The sequence below is a fragment of the Protomyctophum bolini genome (genome assembly GCF_963924005.1).
Source record: "Protomyctophum bolini genome assembly, chromosome: 5".
In the NCBI taxonomy this organism is placed as follows: Eukaryota; Metazoa; Chordata; class Actinopteri; order Myctophiformes; family Myctophidae; genus Protomyctophum; species Protomyctophum bolini.
The window spans coordinates 4,490,238-4,516,582 of NC_137866.1; the positions used below are offsets into that span (position 1 = coordinate 4,490,238).

Here is a 26,345-nt window from a genome sequence, read left to right on the forward strand (position 1 = left end):
TTCATTAACAACAATAGAATTATAGACTTTTCATTTCTTTGTTTATACTAGGGTTGAATGCTTAATATATACTCTAAGGTTGAATGGCACTTCTGCAATAATTCAGAATGAACCTGAATGGCGTTCCTGACATAGTGTCGGCTTTGTCATACAAAAGAAACCAGAAGACTTTACAAACAACAAAATTAAAAGAAAAGGAAAGAAATTAAGAAAAATTACAAAAACCTTTTTAATGTCACAATCCCTTTAAGAGGTCAATTATTGTTAAACACCGGCATACGGCTACTTAATTTACAAGGAGTCTACACAATTAGAGCATGATAAATTAGTCTTATGTTGATCAACGTTTCCCTGTTATCTCTCTTATGGTGCAAAATCTCATCAAATGCTGAACAAATACTGGGACTTGAATCACTTGATATGAAGAAGTTTGAAAACACTAGACCAATGACACTAGAGGGCAGCATCCCCCTGTACTCAACAGGGTGGGGGTGGGCTTTTGGCCCCTGTTTGTTTGAACTATAGGCATAAATAAAGGAAAGAAAATGATAACAGTGAGTGGAATTGTGAAGTATTTTGTTGTACTGTATAACGATTGAGTAAACAGCCCAAGATCAGTATTAAACAGTGTTATCATGACAATATTGAGTTTTGATTACAACCACCAATGTATGTAAAGACAGGACTTTTCATTGCTTTGTTTATAGGGTTGAATGGCGACATAGTGTCTTTGTCATACAAAACAAACCACAACTAAATTAAAAGAAAAGGAAAGAAAAAGAACCGACCCACTCGTAGCAGATGAATATGGCTGGATAATGGATATGTTCTGGAATGGGGCTGTTTATGATGTAGTTCTACATGGAACTATATGTACTGTTACTGTATAGCAATGCCTTCAGTTCAGTGGCAATGGCAGACGGGATTTCTCCTAAACTCGTCCAGGTAGATCGAAGACAATAGACCTATACAACAAGTCAAATAAGTAGTAAAGCATCAAGGCTGAAACCTTGGCCAAATAAAGGGAAATTGTTACAGGACAAAAATGTGATACAAAAGACAATACTCAGACTGTAGGAGCCATTAGAAGAGAGGTATTATTTGTATTATTATTATTACCAGTATTATTTTTGACCACCTGGTGGCGGGCTTGAGAAACACAGCTTATAGAAGGTGACCACTTATAAAGGAGACACAGGGGCACTAGGAAGGAACTAGACACAGGGAACCAGGGAGCAAACCGTTCTTACCAGTAGCAGCAGCACAGCAGCAGCAGAACAGACTAACTTGTAAACATCTACTAAAAACATCACTGGTATGTTCATGCTCAATTTAATTTCTGATAAATAAATAACACTCAAACTGGATCAAAGACTGGACATCCATCTGTTACAATTTTCTGTGTGTGTACTGCGTAGGATCACTCCCATACCTGTGAGGTAACTGCTAAGGAGACTGGAAAGTGGAAAAATGGCAGTTACACAGACAACAATACACAAGACACCTTCACATAATACTAATTACCATTGTACCATTGTAGAATACTACAGAAGCACCTGGAAGTAAGAAAGTGACTCTGGTGATGCGAGGTTAATCACCACTGCAGCCCTTTTGTCTCCACCACTAGTGGTGGAAAGTACACAAAAGTGTACTTTTTTGAGGTATTTACTTCACTAGAAGTGTAGGAGCCGATCTACAATAGGCCATCACATCATGTATGTGCCATCATGCCATGTCTGACATTCCTGTTAGTGTGCTTTGTCACCCTCTACAGACATGGCAGAGAGGACATACATACCTGGACATCAGAGGGCCAGGTGTAGTTGATTGGAGGTTCACAGCTCTGTTTTTTGTTGCTCCTATCCACACTTTTCCTGGGCTGTGTGTGCTCCAGTTCCTGACTGTTGATTTCATTGGATATCATTGGTCATCTGACCAGTTTCATTGGCTTTCATTGGATCAAATTGACAGGAACTGGAGCACACACAGCCCAGGAAAAGTGTGGATACCATCCTTCTATTCTAAGTTACAGTTTATATGCTTTATTTTGTTTTCAACTTGGATGAAATAAACCTTTTGAGTTCAACTTTAACTTTCCGTCTGGACATTCCTCATTTCCCTGTTTTGGTCACGTTTGCTGCACAAAGCCATGCAGTCAGTTAGAAAAAGGTACTCTCAATCAACCACCACAAGAACAAAAGGTCTCTACTCTACAAGAAGTATCTCAGAGGCAAATATTGTAGCCTATACTTTTTACTCTAGTACAATGATTTGACAGCTTATATAGTTACTGACTGTTACTTTGCATATTTGGATTATTAAGACAAAGGAAATATTTGCACATCCACTTTGTTCAGATGCAGGTCAGGTGCATTATTGGATCTTTAAGACAAAACATACATTTACAATGTCGGCAATGTGTGAGGTGTCCAATTGTCCCTGAGCAAGGCACTGAGCAATTAAGGGCTTATATTTCTTGCTTATTTTGTTTTGTTTCATGTCAAGGACCCACAAATTCATATTACTAGACGTGTGTGCCCATCGACCACTGGCCTACTTGGGAACGATGCAAGTTGGGGGAGGGAACCAGTATGCAATACCCGTTGTAATAGAACCCGTTTTAACTGCCTGTCTGTGTCCCTTTTGTGCCAGATCTCTGTATGGGTATAGGCCTACTACTATTCCCACACGAAGATGCAAGATGCAGCTTACAGCAGGCGTGCGTCTTCCGTTTTCTTAAACAGCTGGTGGATGGAAAATGAAGCTTATTGTACCCGGCTGCAACTTGCAGCGTTGACCCAGAAAACCGGAAACGCTTCTTTGGCCATGCTGCACGTTGCAGCCTCACACGAGCTTCATTTTCCATCCACCAGCTGTTTAAAAACCCGGAAGAGATGGCTGCTGTAAGCTGCATCTTGCATCGTGTTGAACTAAGCGACTGTCTGGAAGCGGCTATAATCTGTCTGTCTGCCTGTGTCTGAGTACAAACTGACAGTAGGCTACACCCAGACATAGGCAACTATAGGCAAGACAAAACAATCGCTCGCGGCAGGAGTCTCTTCCTGGTTTTTAGACAGCTGGTGGATGGAAATGAACAAAGCGTTACCTGTTTTCTGGCCGACGCAGCTTTTTCCCGTGTGGGTGGAGCTTCAATTTCCATCCACCAGCTGTCTAAAAACCTAGGAAAATCGCACCATAAACATTGTACTATTCTCTTTTTTTTAATATATCCTTTTTATTATTTCAGTTCAGGGTCAGCAACTCTCATGCACCTCTAGCTGCAGCTCTGCTGGAACACTCCATCATCGCAGTTCCTGTTTACACTGAGCATGTGCAAACCTCCCGGCAGGAGACCGGGCCACACCTCCGTGCACCTTCCTCTTTATTTTTCCTATAGCTAAAAACTGGGAAGAGACTCCTGACATGCCTAATGCCTATAGTCGCCTAGGTCTGGGTGTACTGTGACTGTGAAAAGTGGACTGGTTAAGTCATCAAACAGCAGGTGTGGGGTTGCCATGGCAATCAATTGGCCGAGGAAGAGACTGGGCATTCTACAGTTGAGGAAACTTAGGCTAGTAATTAGGTCCACTGGCAGAGCCTGACCACAGCCTTTTGTGGCTGTGGTCCCACTCCTCCACACCCCTGGCTGCCGGACTATTAGAGCTGGTTGCTTGTTTCTCTCGTAAAATCTGCTTAAAAGCACTCAGCCAGCCGGTTGAAGCTGAGAACTGGATTTCCCCTGGCTGTGGGATAGAAGGACTAATTAAAATGTTATGAGACAGCAACCGAAATGGTGGCATGAGCATCAGTGAGGAGGACCAATTATATTAGTGGTTCTATTTCCGTGGCCCCTCATCTAGCTGTAGCTGTGGCAGAGAACATTTAGTTTAACATTTTTTTTAAAAGATCTTTAAAGTAGCAGATCTACAAGCTCACAGGACGTCACATTACGGTGCGTTGTGAGCTTGTATAGCCTATCGTCCTTTTTCAAATAACCGGGTTATAGTGTTTTCAATAACCCTATTTAACTGGGGACCACCTGGAAGACCCTCAAGGACCCCTGAGGGTTCACGGATCCCCTGTGAGAACAACTGAATTATATGAAGAATGATTGATTGATTGATTGATTGATTGAATTAACAGTTTGCAAAAAGTACAGATTGTTTATTATTATTGTTTATTTATTATTATTACAGACTGTTATACATTAATGCCAAAACGATAACACAAAAAGAAAAGCTTCCATTGTGGTCCTGTGTATTCAATGAATTCATCAAAAAGATGATGGGTCCCCCTTGAAAATGAGATGCTGTTATCTGTCAAGGGGCTATGATGATTATTAATCCCTTCAAAAAAAATCTGAATCTGAAAAATCTCAGGGGTCGAAAAATAGACGAAGTGCTCCTTTAAAACCCGAGGCAAACGGGGGCGGGGTTAACCAACTACGCAACACGGGTTGAAAGGTCAAAGTGTGTATGTGTGGTGGATTTGAGTGTGTCCATTGTGTGTGTTAGCACAGCAGCAGGAGAGTGGAGCCCGACCGAGCAGCCGAGTTTCTCTTCCCTCTTCCCCCGGATCCTCTCTGCACTTCCCACCCCGAACCCTCACCCTCTCCACCCCGGTACCCTCTACCCTCCCCCTGGGACGCCACAGAGACACGGGACGGTCCTGGTAAGAACCGATCCGGGCCCTCTTTTAACGCTTAAAATCCGAACCACAGTGAGTGAAGGACGGGGGGGATGGATGGCTCCGGCACGGTGGGATCTAGTAGGCCGCAGGTTTAGGAATGGAGCAGTGTTGCCATGTCCGCTTATTGTAAGCGACTGTAAATATTGGTCGTTTTTTGTCTTTTTTTCCATTGGATTTAATTGTAAAAATAATATACATTGTGCCAAAAACACATTTGACTTTTTGTGTGATTGTTTCCAAAATATAAGTTGCTTATAACCCCCGTCTGAAAATGTTTAGTGCGAAGTACCACTGTACCAGATTTGTGTTGTTTAAATTATTCCAAAATTTTCCACAATTATTTGAAGATTGTTAATGCATTTGCAGATAGCAGATGTACAAGCTCACAATCTAATGTGGTCTGTTTTCATTAATATCATAGACCTGGTTGCTCGTTTCTCGCACAACATCTGGCAACAGTGGGAATGGAGCCTGACTAGTTCCTGGAGCGATGCTAAGCTAACCCCCACCACAATGCTAATATGGAATAATAATAATATACGGGTGTTATTGTTCGCTTCCAACCTGTATCGGCCTCCAATTATGATATTTATAATTGTTACAGCTGTCTTAAATATACGCGCCACTTGTGTTTGGGGTAGTTTATGTTTTTTCTTTTTTTTTTAATCGGGATTTCCAACTTTGCCTACTAAGCTAAATGCAGCTAACGTTGGGATGCTCCCAGTTGGACTAGTGGCGACGTTAGCTTTATCTAATATCTTGCTGTGCTATTCGCACATAGTTTATTTTTATCGAATCAATGCTGTGTTTATGTTGGTACTAGTCGTGTTTGTTTTTGTAATGGATCCAAGACGCGGATCATCAGACAGACTTTGAGCGTCTCTTTCGTTCGGTACCGGTTTAGTAGGAACTACCAAAGCCGGACGGACATAAATAACATGTAGTACATCATCATGAGACAAGTGGATCATTGTGCTATAAATGCAAAGCTGGGATCTGACACGATCGGTGCTGTTGTCAGTGGCCCCAATTCTTTATTGTGTGTGTGTATAATGTTATATATATATATAAATAAAAGTAATCTCTGAGACCCCATTATATACACTGCAATGTGTTAGATTAACTCTTGACAGCTTACAAATGGACCACAACAGGTCAATGTGTTAGCTCTTGGAGTTACAGACCCCTAAGGGTCAATTTGGTTCCTTTCAAATAAAGTATTTTAATCAGACTTTACCAAACCTGCAGAAACGGTCCTATAAATGATCTATTTGTCATTTAGAATGGGACCCCTTGAAACCACAGAAACCCCATTTGATAATTATCTTCCTGTTGCCCTAATCCAAACAGATGTTTCATATATCGTTGGATATGATTTGGTGGCTAGTACAGACAACCCTCAGCCATTCTTTATTATATTCACTAAATGTATTTTCTTGTAAGTTGAACTATATAGGCTATAAATAATGTAACTAATCACAATGTCCCTAGAACGGGTATCTTCAACAGGGGGTCTGCCACATCTTTGTGTGATAGGAGTTTTTGTTAAGCTATTCTATATTAAATAACGTCACTGCCAAATGCATTTTGCCCCCGTTCTCCCCTTGCCAGGCTTTATGCCTTTCAGCATTTTGAAATATATGAACATTTTTAATCAATAATTTAATGTAGTGGGACATCTCTCTCTCTCTCTCTGAGCTAAGGCGTCCTTGGCCTGACAAACGTTGAAGACCCCTGTCCTGAAAATAAACGGTTCGATATTTTTATCTGGCCTGGCTGCAGTGTGCACAACAACAGTTCCCAATATCGATGGATTTCCTTAAATAAACAGCTCGTGATTGTATGAAGAAATAAAGTAGTGTAAATATAACACAAACTGGGCCCTTTGTGCAATTTCTTACTGTAAAAAAACCCCAGATATCCATGTTGACTTGCACAGATGACTCCCACTACAAGGCAAAAACAAACATCCACAAATCAATAAACTCAGTCTCCGTCCACCTCCGAAATCTAAGTGTCCAATTCATCAATGAGAGGAAGATGAAGCAGAACTAACGACTCTTAACTCATTACTTTATAATAATGCATTAAAGTGGAGTCAACAAACTAGGAGCTGCCTGCTACATGCAGATAGATACAGCACCAAATTAATGGAGAGAACCACACAGATTATTTATTTGATAAATTACAGTACTACCAGTTTCTTTTAATCGAGTATAGTTTTGATTAGCCTATTAACCGCTGCTCCCTTCTCGTCCAGATCGTACTCCTGTGACCAAAGATTTTCCGTCTTGGCCTGTGTAATCTCGTTTGGAATCTGCCGCAGCTATGGACACTGGTGTGGTTGAAGGAGGACTTAATGTCACCTTGACCATCAGGCTACTCATGCATGGAAAGGTGAGTGTGTCTTAATGACGGTACTTCTCAAATGTCATATAATTCACTAATGTTGGTGAAATCTGGAACACCACTCTGGTGGAGCTGTTGCCCCCGCGACCCGACTATGGGATAAGCGGTTGAAGATGGATGGACAAATGGGTCAATTTGGTTGTGGAACCTGAGGGTCAATAGAAAAAGGCTACCTGCATATTTAAATGATCTACACTGGTATCGCAGAACATTTTCAATTACTTTTGGTTTGGTTTGGTTTATTTGACATGAATCACTTTAACCTGGTGTCTCTATTTTGGGTATTATATCGTTATAGGCCAAATATCTGTTTAAAATAAATGGCAGAACTACAAGCTCTGTGTTGGGTGACCTTGTAGATCAGCCTATATTTGCGGGACACAGTCGAATGCTGAAATAATGGGCTAAAAGGATAACACAACAAAGTCCTTGGTGGTCCTATTCTTAGTATAGTATTTTACTTCCATGCTGTTTACACTTTTAACTAATAAAGGTTTCAATCAGTGTAAAATGTTATTTCTACTTGGTAAAACAATGTTCTTTTTCTTTTTAATCTGTAGGAGGTTGGGAGCATTATTGGCAAGGTAAGCCTTTGTTTTCACTTCCAAGATAATCCTGGAATCCTTTCCACGGCTGTTTGTTAATCTGTTTGTTTTGCTTCGTCTGCAGAAAGGAGAGTCTGTGAAGAAGATGAGAGAGGAGGTACGTTTTGGTCCAGATTATGGTCGATTCATGCTCCTACTTTTAACCCATTCTGACCTGAGATCAGATTCATACGAGGTTTCCACTGGACACACACTTGGTCTGATTAACATATTCTGACCTGAGATCAGATTCTAAAAAATGTCAGTCGTTCTTCGATTTTTCAAAAATAGCAGACCTACAAGCTCGTAGCGCGCCACTCGGTGGCGCGCTATGAGCTTGTAGATCTGCTATTTTTCAATAGCTAAAGCATAACATGATGCTAACACCAAAATGGGTTCCCGTTCAGAATGGGTTAAAGCCGAATTTAAGTCTGATCGGCTTCTCTGGACTACAAATTGTCATACAGAGGTGCCGACAAAATGTTGTGACATTCCCAACTAATTTGGGCGTTCCAGCAGTGTTTTCCTTATTCATTCAGCCCAGCTTTTGAGTTCAATTTGTCGACACAACAAACAGGACTTCTGGCACCTCGGCTGGCTGGAGGACGGACCCCGGCCGGTGAGCGAGGGCCAGTGACAGTCAGATATGTATCCAACTGTCCACAAACATATTCATGTCAAGGACCTCCAATATTTACAAGCGACTTCACTTCGGACCTTTTTTATAGAGCCGAAGTCGTGTCGGGGACTCATCCCGAACAGACTTAATTTCTCTTATGAATCGACCCTTATGCACTATTTACAATATAGGCATTAAAGGGACACTTCACCCTTTTTGCAAAAAAATATATGTTAATGACGTTTAGAAGCTTTAGATCACTTTCCTGGGGGTATTTATGTGTGTAATATGTGGTTTTAGATTGTAGCAGTGAGCCTGTTGTCTCTGTTGTCATGGACACTGGGCTCACTTCCTTCCTGGACTACATGTTGTCTCAGTAAGACAGCTCTCCCCCTATATCCACAAGGAGGAGCAGTGCACCAAAGAATTATGGGAATTGTAGTCCAGGAAGGTAGTGAGACCAGTGTCCATGACATCAGAGACAACAGGCTCACTGCTACAATCTAAAATATCTAAAACCACATATTACACACACAAATACCCCCAGGAAAGTGATCTAAAGCTTCTAAATGTCATTAACATATATTTTTTAGCAAAAAGGGTGAAGTGTCCCTTTAAGACACTCTTATCTGAGCGATTTACAGTAAACGAGCTAAACACAATGTGTAGTCTGTAGTGCCTCAGTAATCTAGGGTCACAGGTAATCTAAGAACCTAACCTAAACACACTGTGTAGTCTGTAGTGCCTCAGTAATCTAGGGTCACAGGTAATCTAAGAACCGAACATCAGCAGAGATTAAAATTGCCTGCGTTTTGCGTCCCCAAAGCGCAGTTTATAGTTATGGGCCCCAATACACCATCAACCTCTGCATCCACGGGATGCACTACTGTACTCGGCATGTACAGTAATAATAAAAAATATATCGCGAAACAGAATTGCGGTAAAACAATAATCCATGGACAAGATCATTTTTTCATGACCTCATCCTACGTAAAATCCACGTAGGAATCGTTGTAGAGCCACTAGTTTTGTAAATAATAACACTGACGGGCGACGCCATCTTGCTCAGAGACGAGCGGTGAGCGGAGCCCAGCCTGGAGACCAGAACCGTTTAGAGAGAGAGTGACGACAACATACCGTTCAGTGACTCATGAATAGTCTCCAGGAATAAACGGTAAACGAAGTTGTCGCAACTCTCTCATCTAAACAGCTCTGCCTCCGAAACATTTTTGAGCAAGACAGAGTAGACCCGGTTGAATGGGAAAACACACAACGTGTAACAAACGCTGACACTGTTGTATGTTTGACCGGTGTGTATGTTGGACCGGTGCCACCACACACATTAAAATGCACCCCCAAAAGGTCAAACTGCAGGACAACAGAAAATATTAGCAACCCTATTAGTATTTTCTAAACCTAAACCCAAGTCATCTTCTAATGATGTTGTGTGCACAGCCTACCTCCTCCATGACTGCTTCTGCTTAATTTCCAGGGTTGTTTTGTATTTTTTATAAAATCGTGTAATGAAAACAACAAAGATTTATTAATTAACAGTTAAAACTGGCAGAATAATTATAGATTTCATATAGCCAAAATAATATGAAATATGTAGAGCTTTCTTTTTTTTTAAATAATTTATTTAGCTAGCTTTAGTTATAATAATAATTTTCTTCTCCATTTTCTACATGAATATAACCATATGAAATGGGAGTTAAATGCTGCAATTTGTACAAATGGCAAAATATGACTCCTATAACGTTGTTGAAGTGGGACTCGTAAAATGTCCCTGGGACTCATCTAAAAGACCACCATATAACTCAAATCTTTGCTTCTGGGGGGGGTCCCTGCAACAACATATTTTCAGATGTGGATCGGTGGCCAATTACATATATTTTTGGGTGTCCTTGACATGAAATATTGAGCACCACTGATACAGAAACATGAGGTTTTTCAGAAAACTGTCAGGATTATGAAGACATTTTCTAATGGGCCTTTATGGATTAAGCCTCAATCTGTGTTTTCTTCAACTGGTTGGCTGTATGTCTAACGCCTGGGATTTGAACCCCGGTCTGCCGTATGGAAACCCCAGCATCTTAACCACTAGCCTAAAGGGGAATTCCCCCTTGGTCTGGGGTTATATTAAGACATTTTTTGACCAGGCAGAGTCTCTGTAGAGTAGCAATAGCATGGGTTTAGAATGATGATACCAATACATCATAGTTTGTACGGATGCACCGGTCATCATATTGGCATTAGCAGTATCGGTATAATCAAAATTATATTGAATATTTGTATTTGAATCTGAAGCTGGAAAAGCCTTTTGTGACAAGCTACGGATGCAAAAAGAAAATCTGCCGACTTTCAAAAGTCGAAAAAATGTTTTAACAGAATACGCCTGAGCTGTGCACACCAAGTTTCCAGCAATGAGGTTTTTATTTATTTATTTGAGTGGTGCAACCACTCCAAGGAACAGCAATGTCTGTGTTCACCTACCTATGTGTAGTTAATGAGCACCAGTATGACTATTAGTACCAGTAGGGGGCGCTGTTGTGCCAGAAACAGAGAGAGAGAGATAGTGCTGCACATGCTGCACTGTTGCCTGCTAATGAGAGAGAGAGAGAGAGAGAGCTGTATGGGTGACTCAGACCTCACATGGTGATGAATGTGGAGCTGACTGTCTGATGGGTGTGTAATTTCCTCTCCTCCATTTTGTTCAGAGCGGAGCCAGAATCAACATCTCGGAGGGGAACTGTCCAGAACGCATCATCACCCTGGCAGGGCCCACCACCGCCATCTTTAAGGCCTTCTCCATGATCATTGAGAAACTGGAAGAGGTTTGGAGCTGCTTTTCCTAATAATGTCTCAAAACCAGTGACCTTCTGATTCTCTCAAGAGCTGTTAGATTCATGGTCCATCCACACAAGTTTAATATAGCTGTTCTATGACTAATGCTATGCTTCATGTTATGACAGAGACTTGCCGACAAACGGATTACAAGTCGCTCACTGAAAATGGCGTTGACATGTTAAGAGCTTGTAGATCGCGGCCAGTGATCTCGTAGAAGTGGTCCAAGTGCAGAGCCAACTTGGGTCCAGTTCACTAAGACCAGAGCACCGTTTCCCCAACACTTAAAAATGTTTAACAAGTAGTGAAAATAGCAGATCTACAAGCTCATAACGAGTGGTTAATCGTCCAACACAATGTCTTAACCTGTCTCCTCTGGCTGTGCAGGACATCAATGTCTTAACCTGTCTCCTTCTCTCTCTACAGGACATCAGCAGCTCCATGACCAACAGCACGGCCACCAGCAAACCGCCGGTCACTCTGCGCATCGTCGTGCCGGCTAGCCAGTGTGGCTCGCTCATTGGCAAGGGTGGCTGCAAGATCAAAGAAATACGAGAGGTTTGTCTAATAATGAAACGCTTTTTATTATCATAATCAACTTTAAAAACAAAAGGTGACAACAAAAGCCTTTCAGGCTGAAGCTCCCACACTTTGGAATGCTCTTACACAGGTCTGCACTCTGAAGCATCTGTTGACATTTTTAAGTGCCTTGGACTGAGAACTCTGTCGTTTAAGAACAACCTTAAAACGCTACTATTCTGCTGTCCTGCTGGAGATAAATTTTTCAGGCCACATTGTGAGATCTTAGATCTCTGAGAAGTGCAATATACATTAAATGTACGTACTTTTATTCTAGTGGTTCTGGAATAAAGGAGCATTTATTTATACATCGACGTACCGTGCTGTGCATGGCATGGTCTGAAACTGGAAAAAATGTATTTCCAAGGGGCGGTTATACAAACCGATTCCAACATCACAGCAAAACAAAAAGTCTCACTTTGAATAGTGGGCTCTGATTGGGTCACCCACAACGATGGGGTGAGCGAAAATGTAATTCAAACTGAGGAGTGCCAGAGCAATCTCCTCAGGGATTTGTCTTTTTCTTTTTCGTCTGGTTCACACTAGGCTAGGACGCAAGTACTGTAAGTAGCCTTGCCGAGCCATGAGGCCCATAGGGGACAGGAGCCTATCTCCTGTTTCTGTAGCGTGAGGCAGCTTGATGTACAAGTACACCCCAGGGACTTCTACCCCCAATCCAACCCTTGATGCTGAGTGTCAAGCAGGGAGGCACTGGCCCTTTTTTGAAACTAGCCATAAATAATAGAGACGGCCCTGGGATTCACCTCCCATCCAGTGCCCTTTCTATGATTTATATATCTATGCTCAAACCGAGTGGAAGTGTGTAGGGCAAGTGGCAAGGAGATAGTTTCAAAAAGGGGGGACTGGGTCCCATTTTTAGAGTCTTTGGTAGGTTAGGACGTACGGGTGCAGGCTTTAGTTCCGACATACTATTGATCCGAAACCTCAATCCTAACCTAACCCTAACCGCAAGCACGGGAGTACCGCATGTCGGACCATCGCTTTTTCGCATCGCATCGCATGTCCCCCCCCCCCCCCCCCCGCTTTGGATCTTCGGTGTGTCGGAAAAAGCGTGCGCACCCCGGACGTAACCTCCATGTAAGATGTCTAATACGTGTGTGTGTGTGTGTGTGTGTGTGTGTGTGTGTGTGTGTGTGTGTGTGCAGTCGACAGGAGCTCAGGTACAGGTGGCCGGGGACATGCTGCCTAACTCTAAATGTCTAATACGTGTGTGTGTGTGTGTGTGTGTGTGTGTGTGCAGTCGACAGGAGCTCAGGTACAGGTGGCCGGAGACATGCTGCCTAACTCTACAGAGCGTGCCATCACCATTGCAGGGACACCGCAGTCCATCATCGAGTGTGTTAAGCAGATCTGCGTCGTCATGCTCGAGGTAACGGTAACCCAGCCAGACCTTTACATTCCTGGTGTACATCTCTGCTGTCTGTCTGTCTGGCTGGCTGTCTGAAACACACTGTGTCCAAAATATTATCTTTTCAGGGAATGAAAAAAACAAATACCCTCATCAAAGTTGGTATTGTCACTTTATACATAGTCATAACCTTGCATGGGTCTTTATATTATCATGTTTTTAACCATTTATAACATGTCTGTCATTGATCAGAAGGGCAAAGTCGGTGTGACAGACGGTTTATCTTTACCTCTGCAGCTGCTCTGTCAGTGTGCTGCACCATGCTTTTCATTGGTTCAGTATTTGTAAAAGCCACGGATTTATTAGCACTGATTTATTAAAGAAAATGTTGAAATTCAGGAACGGTATATAGGAGGTTTGCACCCAACACTGACTACTATATCATGCAAGGTTTCCACCAGATGGCAACCATATTCAGAGTGTCTTCAGAGTGTCTTCCTGTTTGATTTGTTCTGTGTTTCTGTCTTCTCTTCTCTTCATCGTCCTTACTGTAATTACTGTAATATTGTTGGAAAGTACATTTACTCAAGTACTGTACTTGAGTAACATTTTGAGGCACTTTTCCATCGTTGCCGACTCGGTGCTCTACAGCCGGGCACTGCTCTAGTTATTACAAAATATACATTATCCAATTAATTTATAAATGTGGAGGGATATCAATGCGTCGCATGCATCACGCATTGTGAGCTTGTAGATCCGCTATTTTCAAAAGATTTTAATATATTTGAAAACTTGAAATGGGCGATTCTGCACAGCATAAGGAGTACTTTATACTTGTGGTACTTTTAAGTACATTTAGTTTTTGCTCACAATTTTACAAAACAATGCGAGTGCTTTCTTCCACCACTGGAGCGATCTCCACATCACTTCCAGCTGTGTAGTTGATTGTTGTTTGCATTTCTCCTTGTCTTTCCTAGTCTCCACCCAAGGGAGTGACGATCCCTTACAGACCCAAACCCTCAGGATCTCCTGTCATCTTTGCAGGTGGTCAGGTAAACATCACAGACATAAAGAATGTTCCCTTTCAGACCCAAACCCTGGTAAACATCACAGACATAAAGACTAGATATGACGACCGTTCTGACATGCCGCAGTCAGCTGTTTTCATGGGTTTTGTTACTTTTTTTTGTCATTTAGATGGCATGTTATTTAACACATTTTTGGCTGTAGCACTTTTATATCAAAACCATGGGGTGCCTTGGATGTGTATAGGTGTCATTTGGTCTTTTTTATTGATAATATATTTTTTTAAATAAAAGTATTAAATATATACAATAATAATTGCAATTGATTTGCGCATGCGCACTGCCGTTCACTTCCTTTCTGCTCGAAAGAATCGTATCTCCTAATCTAGGGTTTTGACCAGATGGGCAATGTTCTGTTCTGTCTTCATTTCTGACTTCAAACTTCGTTTGGAATTATTAACGCTTCTAGAGAGACTTTAGCGTGACCAGCGCGAGGTAAGCATGGAAGATTAGATTATGCCTGCTGGCACTCTAGCGCCAATATTTAGAAAACCTCTGGCGCATTCTAAGTGTTAACACCCTGAGCGCTCAGGACGACGTTCTCCGCCCTTTCAATTATTAGCGCTCAGGACGGAGATTGATCAAAAGGACGGATATTATTCATATCAAAACCGATCGCATCGCTCCACAGGCTGGGAGCGTCTGTTGCGCAACATTCAATGTTATTTACCGGTAGGACGTCGTCAAAATGCCCCCCCCCCCATTTTAGCCACTGAGATCGCAAATCTTGAAACGTGAATAACTAAATCATTCTGTCCAATTCTAAAAATATTTTGTGTTAGACGGCCCACCGCCGTCCCGTCGCGTTAGAATTAATCATACCTCTCGTTGTTGTCGATCGCCTCGAGAGTGTTTTGGCTACTTCAGCTACATCCGGGATAACATCCGGTCCGTCGCTAAATGTGTTCCACTGCTATGAATCGCTGGGCGCTCTGATCCCTGTTTCTGAGCTAAACTTATAATTAATAATAAGCCATTTCATGACGTCTCTAACGTGCTGTTCTCCCTCTGCTTGCAGGCCTATGCTGTCCAAGGGCAGCACGCCATTCCACAGCCAGATGTAAGTGAAGGGCCCTCTGTAAGTGATCCCCGATATTTTCACAACTCGCTCCTCCTGGGTAGCCATGACAACACCTTCTCTGACTCCTCCCATGCCTGTGACTCCACCCCCACCACATCCACATTTCATCCTGAGAAGCCACACAACGTTTGCCTGTTTTTCAAAAACTTATTTCTTTTTAGCTTTCAGAATAATAATGTCCCCATCTTTTCATTTCATATCTTCTAACATTATCACTACTGTGACGGTTGATAGTTTAAAGGGGAATTTCATTTCACCACTTAACCCTATAATGTCGTCTCTGTCGGGTGGAAACCTCGTGTCCAAAACTGTCACTTTCCAGGTTAAGAAAGATCTTTTCGAGCTTATAGATCTGCTTTTTATATATTTTTTGTGCTATTTTTGTGTACTGTTTATCCGTAAATGAATGTCCTACTATCCTAAAAGTAAAAATACAGAGATGAGAGGATTCTGCCTGACAGCAACGATATTGTTTCTTAACCGGGGGTCTTTTCTTGGGGCCCCTCACGTTTTTCCCCCACTTCACCAAATCTCTTTTCTGAAAATAGCCGATCTACAAGCTCGCCTCTCAGCATGCCGCGAGCTTGTAGATTTGGCGATTCACCCCCAGAATAGGGACGCTAGGTTTCATGTGGTTCGTTGAATGTAATTATTCAACCGCTGTTTTGTGTTAAGTTGTGTCAGTGCTCCTTCATATCACACAGGCTAATTTGTGTGCCCAAGACGTCCACAGATGTCCTGGGAATTACCGCTATGTGGTGCCCAGGACGTCTTTGGGGGGAAAAAATACATTATTTTTTATAAAATAATGTCGAATAACATTGGGCACCTTGGGTCACTATTTTGTAAATGTTGAAAGGGCACACGTATATATTACGTTATCTGCCGGCTACGTTATCAGTGCTCTTGACCCATTTTGGACTAATGGCGATTAAAAAAAAGGCTTCTAAATCCTAATAGTTTTCTGAAAACCCATGTTTCTATGTCAGTGGTGCTCAACCTTTTTCATGTCAAGGACCCCCTCTATTGGGCCACGGACCCCCATCTCAAAATATGTAGTTCCAGGGACCCCCCAGAAGCCAATATTTTAGTTAAAAATGTTCGCTCTGAAATATATATTCAAAGATTTTGCACCACATTTTAACGACTTTTCAAAAATGGCAGACCTACAAGCTCGTAAGCTTTGAGCTTGTAGATCTGCTATTTTTCAATAGCTAAAGTATAACGTAACGCTTAAAACACCAAAAGGGGTTCCCGCCCCAAAATTGGTTAAGAACTATATATATTTCCCTGTATTTGTGTTTTATTTGGTTTCTTGTGTCGACAGCTCACCAAACTTCACCAGCTAGCCATGCAGCAGAGTCCCTTCCCCATCGCACCTAGCAACCAGGGCTTCCAAGGTACGTACCTAGCAACCAGGCACCTAGCAACCAGGGCTTCCAGGGTACGTATCACACCTAGCAACCATCGCACCTAGCAACCAGGGCTTCCAGGGTACGTACCTAGCAACCAGGCACCTAGCAACCAGGGCTTCCAGGGTACGTATCACACCTAGCAACCATCACACCTAGCAACCAGGGCTTCCAGGGTACGTACCCTGACGCCAAACACTGACACCTGCATGGATTAAAGTTCTCAGTCATTTTGGAATTCCTTGGAAGCATGTCACTCACCGAAAATAACTAATGCCCGAAAATAGACAATCTACAAGTTTACAACGCACCTGCAATGTGTTGTAAGCATACAGATTAGCCTATTTCTGATTCTATCCTATTTCCGGTTATTAGTTTTAAGATTTAAAAAGTATTTGAAGTGGTCAAACTAGCCATAGAATCTAGTTAATCATTAATCTACCAGCAACCCCCTAACTAGCTCGGTTATCTGCAATTCATTCAGCTGGCTGGTTGTGTGGCTACTAAAACATGATCATTATTTTACTTTGGGGGGGTGCTTTCACTCAGTTTCAAGAGAGATTTTATTTTGCCTTAATTCATGCATATAGCTTTTGACGTTTAATTTTCTTTTCTGTAGGTGGGATGGATGCTTCTGCACAAACCGGCTCCCACGAGCTAACCATTCCAAATGATGTAAGTCTGAACCATTTGTATCTGTTTGCTGCTGGTTCTCAACCAGTGGTACTTGAGGGGGTTCCAGGATGTCCCCATGCTAAATAATGGAATATTGGTAGGGGTGCATACTTAGTTTAGACTAGTCATTGGTTAGACATGGGTTAGGTTTAGGTGTGCTGCCCTGTGGGAGGTTGGGTTTAGGGTGAGGGTTTGAGATAGGTTGTAGTTGTAGGACTAATGACTGGTCTAACCAATGACTAGTCTAAACCAAGATCTTTAACACTTGAGAGTATAAAATGGATCCATTTGGTTTCATTTTACACTCGAGTGTTAAATTATTGTTCATCTGTATTTAATTTACAAGAATTCTACACAATTACAGAATTCTGAAGAACTGTTATTTTCATCTTCGGTACGGTATTATACCTCTGCAGATCTTTGCTGTCACTCGCCAACTGTTTGCAACGTGCAGCCTAGCAAGAGAGCCATGCTGCAAGTTGTGTGTTTTTAACGTGGAGTATCTTCTCTCTCTCTCTGGCAGCTGATTGGCTGCATCATCGGCCGTCAGGGCGCTAAGATCAACGAGATCCGCCAGATGTCAGGGGCTCAGATAAAGATCGCCAACCCTGTGGAAGGTTCCACTGACAGACAGGTCACCATCACTGGATCCCCCGCCAGCATCAGCCTGGCTGAGTACCTGATCAATGCCCGGTGAGTACCTGATCAATGCCCGGTGAGTACCCGATCAATGCCCGGTGAGTACCTGATCAATGCCCGGTGAGTACCTGATCAATGTCCGGTAAAGCCCAGCACACACCGGGTGCGCAGAGACACGGCACAGGCGTTTGCCGCGCGGCAACGCCTGGAAAATAGAACGGTGGCGTATCGGAGCGTCAGGCGAGGCGTGAACGCGCGTCGGACACCGCCGGTGTGCGATAGGTTCATTGAAAATAACGGAGGCTTCTGTTTTGACGCGCGGCGTTCGCAGACTGTGTGTGTAGGGCTTAAGACAGACAGAGACACACACACACGGCGGTGGCTCAGGGCTAGGGTGGCCGGATGGTAACCGCAAGGTTGCCAGTTCGATCCCTGTGGGCTCCTCCCCCAGAGTTGGTGTCAAAGTGTCCTTGAGCAAGACTCTGAACCCCTAATTGCTCCTGATGTGCTGGTTGGTGCCTTGCATGGTTTCCACCGCCATCGGTGTCTGAATGTGTGAAACACAATCTATGTAAAGGGCCTTGGATAAAGGGTGATATATAAATGCACCATTTACACAACACACTGTAGCAAATGTAACTTTAATCGTGCGATAAGAGTCTCACGTTACCGCAGCACGTTTAGATAGATAGATAGATAGATAGATGGATAGATGGGCTGTGTGGACAGTTCAGAAACCTCCGTCGCCTAATGACACACAATGCGTTCTGTGTCCTCTCCATCCAGGCTGTCTTCTGAGGCCACTGGGTTGGCAGCCAACTGACCAGGACCCCTCCTCCTCCCATCAGCACCTAACGTAACCCCCTCCCCAGACTTTTTACCGAGAGGTCCCTTATACTGAAATTAATGCAAAAACCAAGTATTCTCAAACTTATACCGTTTTCCTCCTCCTCTCCTTGGTTCCTTGGTTAAAAAACGCCTACTCCCGCTGTAACAGTTACATCAACCAGTGTATTGGTATTTTATTTATTATGTTTTGAAAATTCCCTTTTGCATATAGTTTTTAAAAGATATTTCCTTCAGTTGTAATTTTTTTCTCTTATTTTTTTTTTTGCTGTATGTCTTGTAATGATGAACTTATATTGCTACATAGCTGAAGTTTTTTGGAAAAATCTGAGACGGCATAAATACTGTTTTTTATGTCAGATTTTTCTTAGAAAATGTATAAAATGAAGAAGAAAAAAAAACAAGACCCAATAATAACATTATAGACGGACTGTTCCTACCTACCTACCCTTCATTTAAATGTTTGTATTTATTTTTTATTTAAATACACCCAGCTCCTTGTGTTTATAGAATTCATTGACCTTCCTTTTTTGCCATTCTCTATCTAAAGATGAACTTCCTGAAATGAGGCATTGTGGGTTATGTAGTTTATACCCTGGGCGTGAGTGATGTACACTTGAAGATGTATTGAGGAAGAAAAAATAATGATAAAAAACCTTTAGTCAGAAAGTTGACCACTCGAACCCTAGTTCTGGTGGGGCGAACGTTTGCTCGAAAATGGCAGATCTACAAGCTTTGAACTTGTAGATCGGCTATTTTCAGCAATGTATATTTGGTGTCGAGGGCGACAGATATTTTATAGGGGGAAATAATTTAGACCCCTGGAGTGACTCCGGTCAAACTTAAGTATAAAAAGGGTTCGAGTGTTTAATTTTAACCTTGTTTTTTTGAAGTTGGAGTATTTTAAGCTCGCCTCTCATTTGCTGTATAATTTCTTTTATCGTCATTCCTGTGTTTCCATCCTTTTTTTTTTTTTTTTTCTCGATCAGGACTTTTGAGCGTTTGTTGTGTTTTTGGATTCTGATAGGGTGGGGCTGGGGTGGAGGGGCGGGGCTTGGTCTAACCTGGAGAGGGTCCGACTGAGCAAAGGGTCATACTTGCGTTTTCTCTGAAAATTACTAAGATTAATGATGATGATGATGATGATAACATTGAGATGTTTGTTTTAAATAGAGAATATTTTTTTTAACTGCAGGGCTGGGGGATTGCTGCGACAGGGGGCAAAAAAAAAAAAGACATTTATTTGTCTTGATATTCTAAGTCTATCATGCTGAGGTTACTAAGATTTAACTAGAAGGAGAGTTATAGAAAATAATAACACTAGTTTTTCCTGCTATCCTTTTTGCCTGGGGTCAGAATTTTATTTTTTATTATTCTTTGCAGGATGAAGAAGAAACTCACGTTTTTTGTGCACGTTTTCAAAAACTATTGTAGATTTGGGTGCAATTGAAGAAACTTAAATACATAAATAAAAAGATGTGAAATGCTGAAACTAATCCTTGGTTTAACTTGTGATGTTTTCATTTCTACCTTTTGGTTGGTTTATTACCCGAGGACAAAGCTCCACACATCCCAGACTCTTCTCTGATTCAGAAACGGGTCTCATGGTCGTAGGCAACGTATTTCCTGTAGGCGGAGACGACATATCTGCGATTTAAACCCGCACCCCTTCTACTACAGTGAATGGAAAAGTGACTGATGTTAGTCTGCCTCAAACGTTACTCTTTTACCTGCGTTTTACTAACTAACATTACAAAAGATACCCAGAACATCGGGATGAACCTGTGTAGTTTATGGCTGCTCCAACAGTAACATAAAAAAAAAAAAAAAAAACTATTATCAATATCTACCGCGGTGGCTGAGACCAGAGCTCCAGTGATCAAAGATTATTGGACGATTGTACAGGTTGGAACATTGCTAAGTGAGTTAGGAGATGGGTGCATTTCTATTCTGGCTGTCTGCTTTAAAGTAGCTATAAGCAATTATATGTCAACATTTTTAAATATCTCTTTTTTCTGGTATTCAGACAGCCAGCAATGAGTAAAATGCGCCCCAAAAAAAAAATCTGTGTCACAATCTGGATTAAAAGATTTTCCTAGAAGCTTTGTCATTGGTCTGGAAAAAAAAACGACCAATGACAAAGCTAGGAAAATCTTTGAATGCAAATTGCGGCCCCTAGATTTGTCACAGAGGCTAATCTTTTTGGGAACATTTTATCCATGCATTGCTGGCTGTCTGAATACCCAAAAAAAAGGTCATATTTTTGACATTCATGCAATATTTGTATTTTTAAACAAACTTCATACGCTGTTTTTTTTTTACCAATACATTATTTATTGTTGCTCACATTTTGATTTTGATATAATTCCTATGTTACAGATACAATGTGCAATGCTGTATAAAAACAACTATGTAATTCAAACCATACCATATTTGACCACCAGAGAGCAGTATTTCATTCTCTGCTGTAATCAAAAGGATTAAAGGATGCTTAAAGGAGTGGTTCACCCATTTTCAACCATATCTTCATATAATTGGTCCTCTTCACTAATGCTCAATATAAAGATAACATTTTGTACTTTCTCTCTCTCAGAAGTGACTTGTGGACAGTTCAGAAACCTACCGGTAGGCAGGTTTGTCGTTCCAGTTAAGACTTAATGGGCTCTATGTACAGTTGTACACACCATTTTGTTAAGAACTTTGGGACCCTAACCCCCTTCCTTCACAGGAGTTGCCGCCGATGATACTAAAGACCTATTCATAGTCTGGATTTTCGGTGGTGAGGTGACCACCGGAGCTGAAATAACGTTGAGCGGTGGTGAGTAAAAACAGAGAGAAGGGCTGGAGCGGTGGCGGCTGGTTTGCTCTTCACCGCGGCTCAGTGACGTCATGTTGTAGTTCGGTGGTCACCTCGCCACCGAAAATCCAGACTATGTAAGTATGAGCCTTAATGAAGGCTCTGTTCCATTTTGGTCAAACAGAGTCAGGGTGAGTGTTGGTGTTGGCTCACTGGAAACACTCTGCTACCCCAGTGGGTCTCAAAGTGTCCTTGAGTGTGTGGGTTCCATCATCCATGGCCCCATACGAGAGTGTAACTGAGAGTGCACATATATGGTTCCATTTGTACACTCAGACCCAACCGGTTCAGTTCTTTGTGATTCTTCTTAGTCCATGAGCCAGGGCTCCAAAATTGGAACGTTAATGTGTTAATCGAGTGGGCAAAACCATACCTATATTAAATTGTTGTCGCCATGAAACCTCCCCAGTTGATTACTTACACGAAGACAATGATTTATTGTATTAAAAAAATCTATTTTGTTTAAAAGGCAAATGAGGCATTATATATGAAAAAGCTACTATTGTGGCAGGGTTTATCATATACTCATTTACTTATATTTATCCTATAAACAATTTAATATAGGTATAGTAGGTTGAAAAGCGGTCTCAGAGTTATGGGGTCATTGCAGTTCAAAAGTTTGAGAACCAAATGGAACAGAGCCTTAAATAGAGAGTATGCACATGCATGATGTTCCCATCAGGACACGCCCCCCTCATCTAGACTGAGTGGCAACACATTGAGCAGCATGTTGGAGTGTTGGAGTTTGGAAGCGCTCGTTGGAAATCACTCAACCGTCCTGCATACCACCTGTTTCTAAATGTCACATAATGCAGGAGGCAGCAAAATGTTGTGTTATTGAAAACAAGCACTTCCAAACTCTGACAAACTCTGACACACAGAAAAATAATCAAATGCAGGGCATTTCTTGACAGAAAGTAGCTCATTACGTTTCTATGGTGGATTTTTATGAAACAAAGACTTTGCAGATATAGAAAGAGGATAATTCAAGCTTTTCGTACAGCTGCAATGTTGGTGAGTTTAACATTGTTTAATGCAATCAGACAGGACTTTTCTGTTTGGATGAATGGGCTGTTTCAAGGCCAGAAAGTAGTTTTTTGCCACTCAGTGGGCGTTCCCGCATAACTTCCAGGTACGATGATGTCATGTGCATACCCTCTATAGTATCATCGGTAACACCTGTGAAGGAAGTAGGGAGCGGCCCTGAAGTAGGAAGAGTTATTCTGTGTATACAGCCCATTGTTTAAGAGTTATTCTGTGTATACAGCCCATTGTTTGTTTATTTTTTATTTTTGTATAATGCAAGAACGATGGCTTCTATTTCAGCTATGCTAACTGTCCAGGAATAGAGAGGCTGTGGTTTCTGTTAACTTGGATGATGTCACTGTCACAGTGCCCACCTCTGAAACACAGTGGGTGAGTAAATGTGTATGTAGGCTATTGTGCCATGAATGAACATTAGTGAGGACCGGTTAAATTGAGTGAAGTGGTACTTTAAAAGAAGTGGTTTTAAAGAAGCCTGTCTGATTTATTATGGGTCAAATATTTTTGCACACTTTGAGTTACACGTGTAAGGGGCCATTTGGAACCCCCTCAAGGAACCATGACGGTGTTGTTATCATTAAGTTGGCAACGCTAGAGCAAGTCAATGTTGGGCTGAAATTGGATCAGAAAACAGAATCGCATGCAGCACCACCACCACAAAACACCACCACAAAACTACGATAGGCTTCTTGAAAACCCTTGACGGTCTTTTTAAAGCGCAGTGAATTGTTATATATCATATCATCGTTGTGGCTGGCGGGCAGAAGCCAATATCTCCATGTTCTGACTCGGGGCATGTCTTAAAGTACCAGGTCTTATGTGATATGGACAACTTTTAAAGGTATATTCAGTGATTTCACTGGGGTGCTTGCGCTTAGGGTTAGGTTAGGATTGAGGTTTCGGATCAATAGTATGTCGGAACTAAAGCCTGCACCCGATTTCACTTAATTCAAATATATATATATTTTTAAATTCGCATCCTGAAAAAAGGATAAATAAATAAAAAATAAGGGTTTTGGACATTAGATTTTAATTGTATATAGACACCTTGCCATGATGTAAACCCCAAATATTGGCGAGATAATTTTCCCCATTGATTAGAATAAACCAAACTAGTCTCATCAGTGACTTAAGTCTCAAAGAAGCTTTTTATTTTTTTGTTTTTTGTTACTTACTCTGCACTGCACCTGGCAGTCATTCTTGTTTTTAACCTGAACCGGAAAACACAGAACTACAAAACGTGCCTTTTAAGCATCATGTTTGATGTTTACGTGAGCAGTTCATTACACTTTGACATCATTTATGTTTTTCTTTTTCTCTCTTTTTTTTAGTGTCAACATCAATATTTATTTAAAACAAATAGTGAAGTAATACTTTCAGGATTTAAAAAAGTGTAAACTTTCTCACAAAATATAAAACGGACACATCCCAACCATAAATAATAAACATGTATGTATAGTCATGCACTTTGTTTGTAGGGCTGCATACCATTTACTATTTTTAATTATATATTTTTTTTTATCTTACACATAAAATAAATTTTAATATTTCTTCACGTTGGTATTTAATGAATATTTACATTATTATTTATTAGTATCTGAACGCATTAAGTGTTTGGAACATCAGGCTGTCTCCCACTGTGTGTGTGTGTGTGTGTGTGTGTGTGTGTGTGTGTGTGTGCGCGTGTGGGGGAGATCTTTTAGTAATTTTTTTGCTAAACTGGAGCAGTGGCTAAAGGTAAAAGTGTAAAAAGTCTAATTCATACTTTTGTCACATGACGTTGTTGCTCAACACCGCCCTGCGTCGAGGTATAGCGCCCTACACAACCCATTCTGACCTGAGATCAGATTCATAAGAGGTTTCTACTGGACACACACTGGTCTGATTAACCCATTCTGACCTGAGATCAGATTCAGATTCGATTTTTCAAAAATAGCAGACCTACAAGCTCGTAGCGCGCCACCGAGTGGCGCGCTATGAGCTTGTAGATCTGCTATTTTTCAATAGCTAAAGCATAACATGATGCTAACACCAAAACGGGTTCCCGGTCAGAATGGGTTAAGAGTTGGCCTAATTAACACACAGACTATGAAACTTAAAAAAGGCTTCGTCCAATACACACCACAGGCAAACCCCACTGATCCAATATACACCATCCTTTAGGTCGTTATATAGGACTGAGATTTGGAGCTGGCGGGCGATGTGGCACGTTAAGCCGAAGACATCTTCTTTATACCATGATGTCACAATTATTAAGCTGCCAAAAAGATCAGATGGGAACTCTCGTCGTGACAAATATTCTATTATGCTGTCTGATGTGGTGGGACGTCCCAGGGTTCCATTTGCGTTGGGGTGGTGGGCGGCGGGCATGCCTCTGCTTTTGATATCTCCCCCCCCCCCCCCCCCATGGTCATTCAGTTGTATGTCCGGCCACCCCCCCGCCCTCACACACACACACACACAATTCTAAAATAGCACATCCACAACTTTGCAATAGAGCCGCATCGTGATGAGCTGAGAGCTTGTAGATATGCTACTTTGCTATTCGACAAAGTATAGAGTTAAGAAAAGGACCCCCACCTCCATTTTTTTCTTGTTTTTTCTTTCTTTCTTTCTTTTTTTACTTTTTACAAATAGAACCCTGCGGCGTGCTCTACTACGACACACCCATGAGACGCACGTCAACTCGTCATGAACGTGAAAACACACAGAAAAATAAACGGTTCTTATATGGTTCTTTTTAAAAGGCTAAAGAAAGAATGGTTCTTTATGTTCCTCTCAATGGTTCTAGAGAACCTTTTTTTTAATTATTTTTTTGTCCGGTGAGGTACCAGACATGGTTCCTTTTAAAGGAACCATTTGATGGTCCCAATGTCGGGGCATGTTGTCTTTGAAGTGGACCGTTGTGTGGTCAAGGTTTTAACCAAACAAAAAGGTTGTGAACCACTGCTTTCTAGAACCTTGGTTGTTCTATATGGCATCACTCTGAGGAGACCGTTTCGGTTCCAGTTGGCACCTTTATTTTCCTGTGTGGTACTGTACTGTACTGTACTGTACTGTACTGTACTGTACTGTATTTGATTCTCAAAGTACTGGGCTCCTCAGCAAAAAAAATGTTGATAATAGCGTCACAATCATTTCAACCATTTTTATACTTTTATACTATTCAAAAATAGCGGATGTACAAGTTCATTGTGCGCCATTTCGTGCCACGCTATGAGCTTGTGGATCTTTTTTTAAACCGTGAAAACTTGTGCAAATCTTTTCGTGTACATTTTTTTTTTCAAAGACAACATTTTTTTAACTGAAACCGTTGCTTCTGGAGGTCCCCTCTGACTGGCACGACATATTTTTGAGATGGGGGTCCGCGCAGCCAATTATTATTTTGGGGGTCCTTGGCATGAAATGGCTTGAGAACCACTGTACTGTACTGTACTGTACCGTACCGTACCGTACCGTACCGTACCGTACCGTACTGTACTGTACTGTACATGTGAGCTGTTCCAACAACAGCAAGGTGGTTGTTGGCTGCAGTGCAAGGTAGTCGGAGGGTCTTGGCTGTAAGGTAGTCAGTGGGCCTTGGCTATAAGGGCTAAGCGTCTAGTCAGTGGTT

At 41.7% G+C, this 26,345-nt stretch overlaps 1 protein-coding gene across 2 annotated transcripts; it reads left to right on the plus strand.

Annotated features, from left to right (window-relative positions):
• The first annotated feature begins 4,488 nt into the window (after positions 1 to 4,488).
• On the plus strand, positions 4,489 to 20,327 carry pcbp2 (poly(rC) binding protein 2). 2 transcript variants are annotated; one of them, XM_080764053.1, is made up of 13 exons: positions 4,489 to 4,671; positions 6,950 to 7,086; positions 7,659 to 7,682; positions 7,768 to 7,800; positions 11,019 to 11,135; positions 11,572 to 11,703; positions 12,986 to 13,114; positions 14,071 to 14,145; positions 15,197 to 15,256; positions 16,587 to 16,659; positions 17,291 to 17,346; positions 17,870 to 18,039; positions 18,772 to 20,327. In XM_080764053.1, exons 2-13 carry the CDS (start codon positions 7,018 to 7,020, stop codon positions 18,806 to 18,808), a joined length of 975 nt encoding a protein of 324 aa, XP_080620179.1. In that variant the 5' UTR covers positions 4,489 to 4,671; positions 6,950 to 7,017; the 3' UTR covers positions 18,809 to 20,327. The 2 variants fall into 2 exon arrangements, with proteins under 2 accessions (XP_080620179.1, XP_080620180.1); XM_080764054.1 differs by having other exon boundaries at positions 15,197 to 15,238.
• Positions 20,328 to 26,345: the final 6,018 nt, after the last annotated feature.

Excerpts from the sequence above, each read along its gene's own strand:
- pcbp2 (XM_080764053.1), top strand. The coding sequence starts at position 7,018 with ATGGACACTGGTGTGGTTGAAGGAGGACTTAATGTCACCTTGACCATC. Across the intron at positions 7,087-7,658 it reads GGCTACTCATGCATGGAAAG|GAGGTTGGGAGCATTATTGG; the intron begins GTGAGTGTGTCT and ends TTTAATCTGTAG. Across the intron at positions 14,146-15,196 it reads TCATCTTTGCAGGTGGTCAG|GCCTATGCTGTCCAAGGGCA; the intron begins GTAAACATCACA and ends CTCTGCTTGCAG.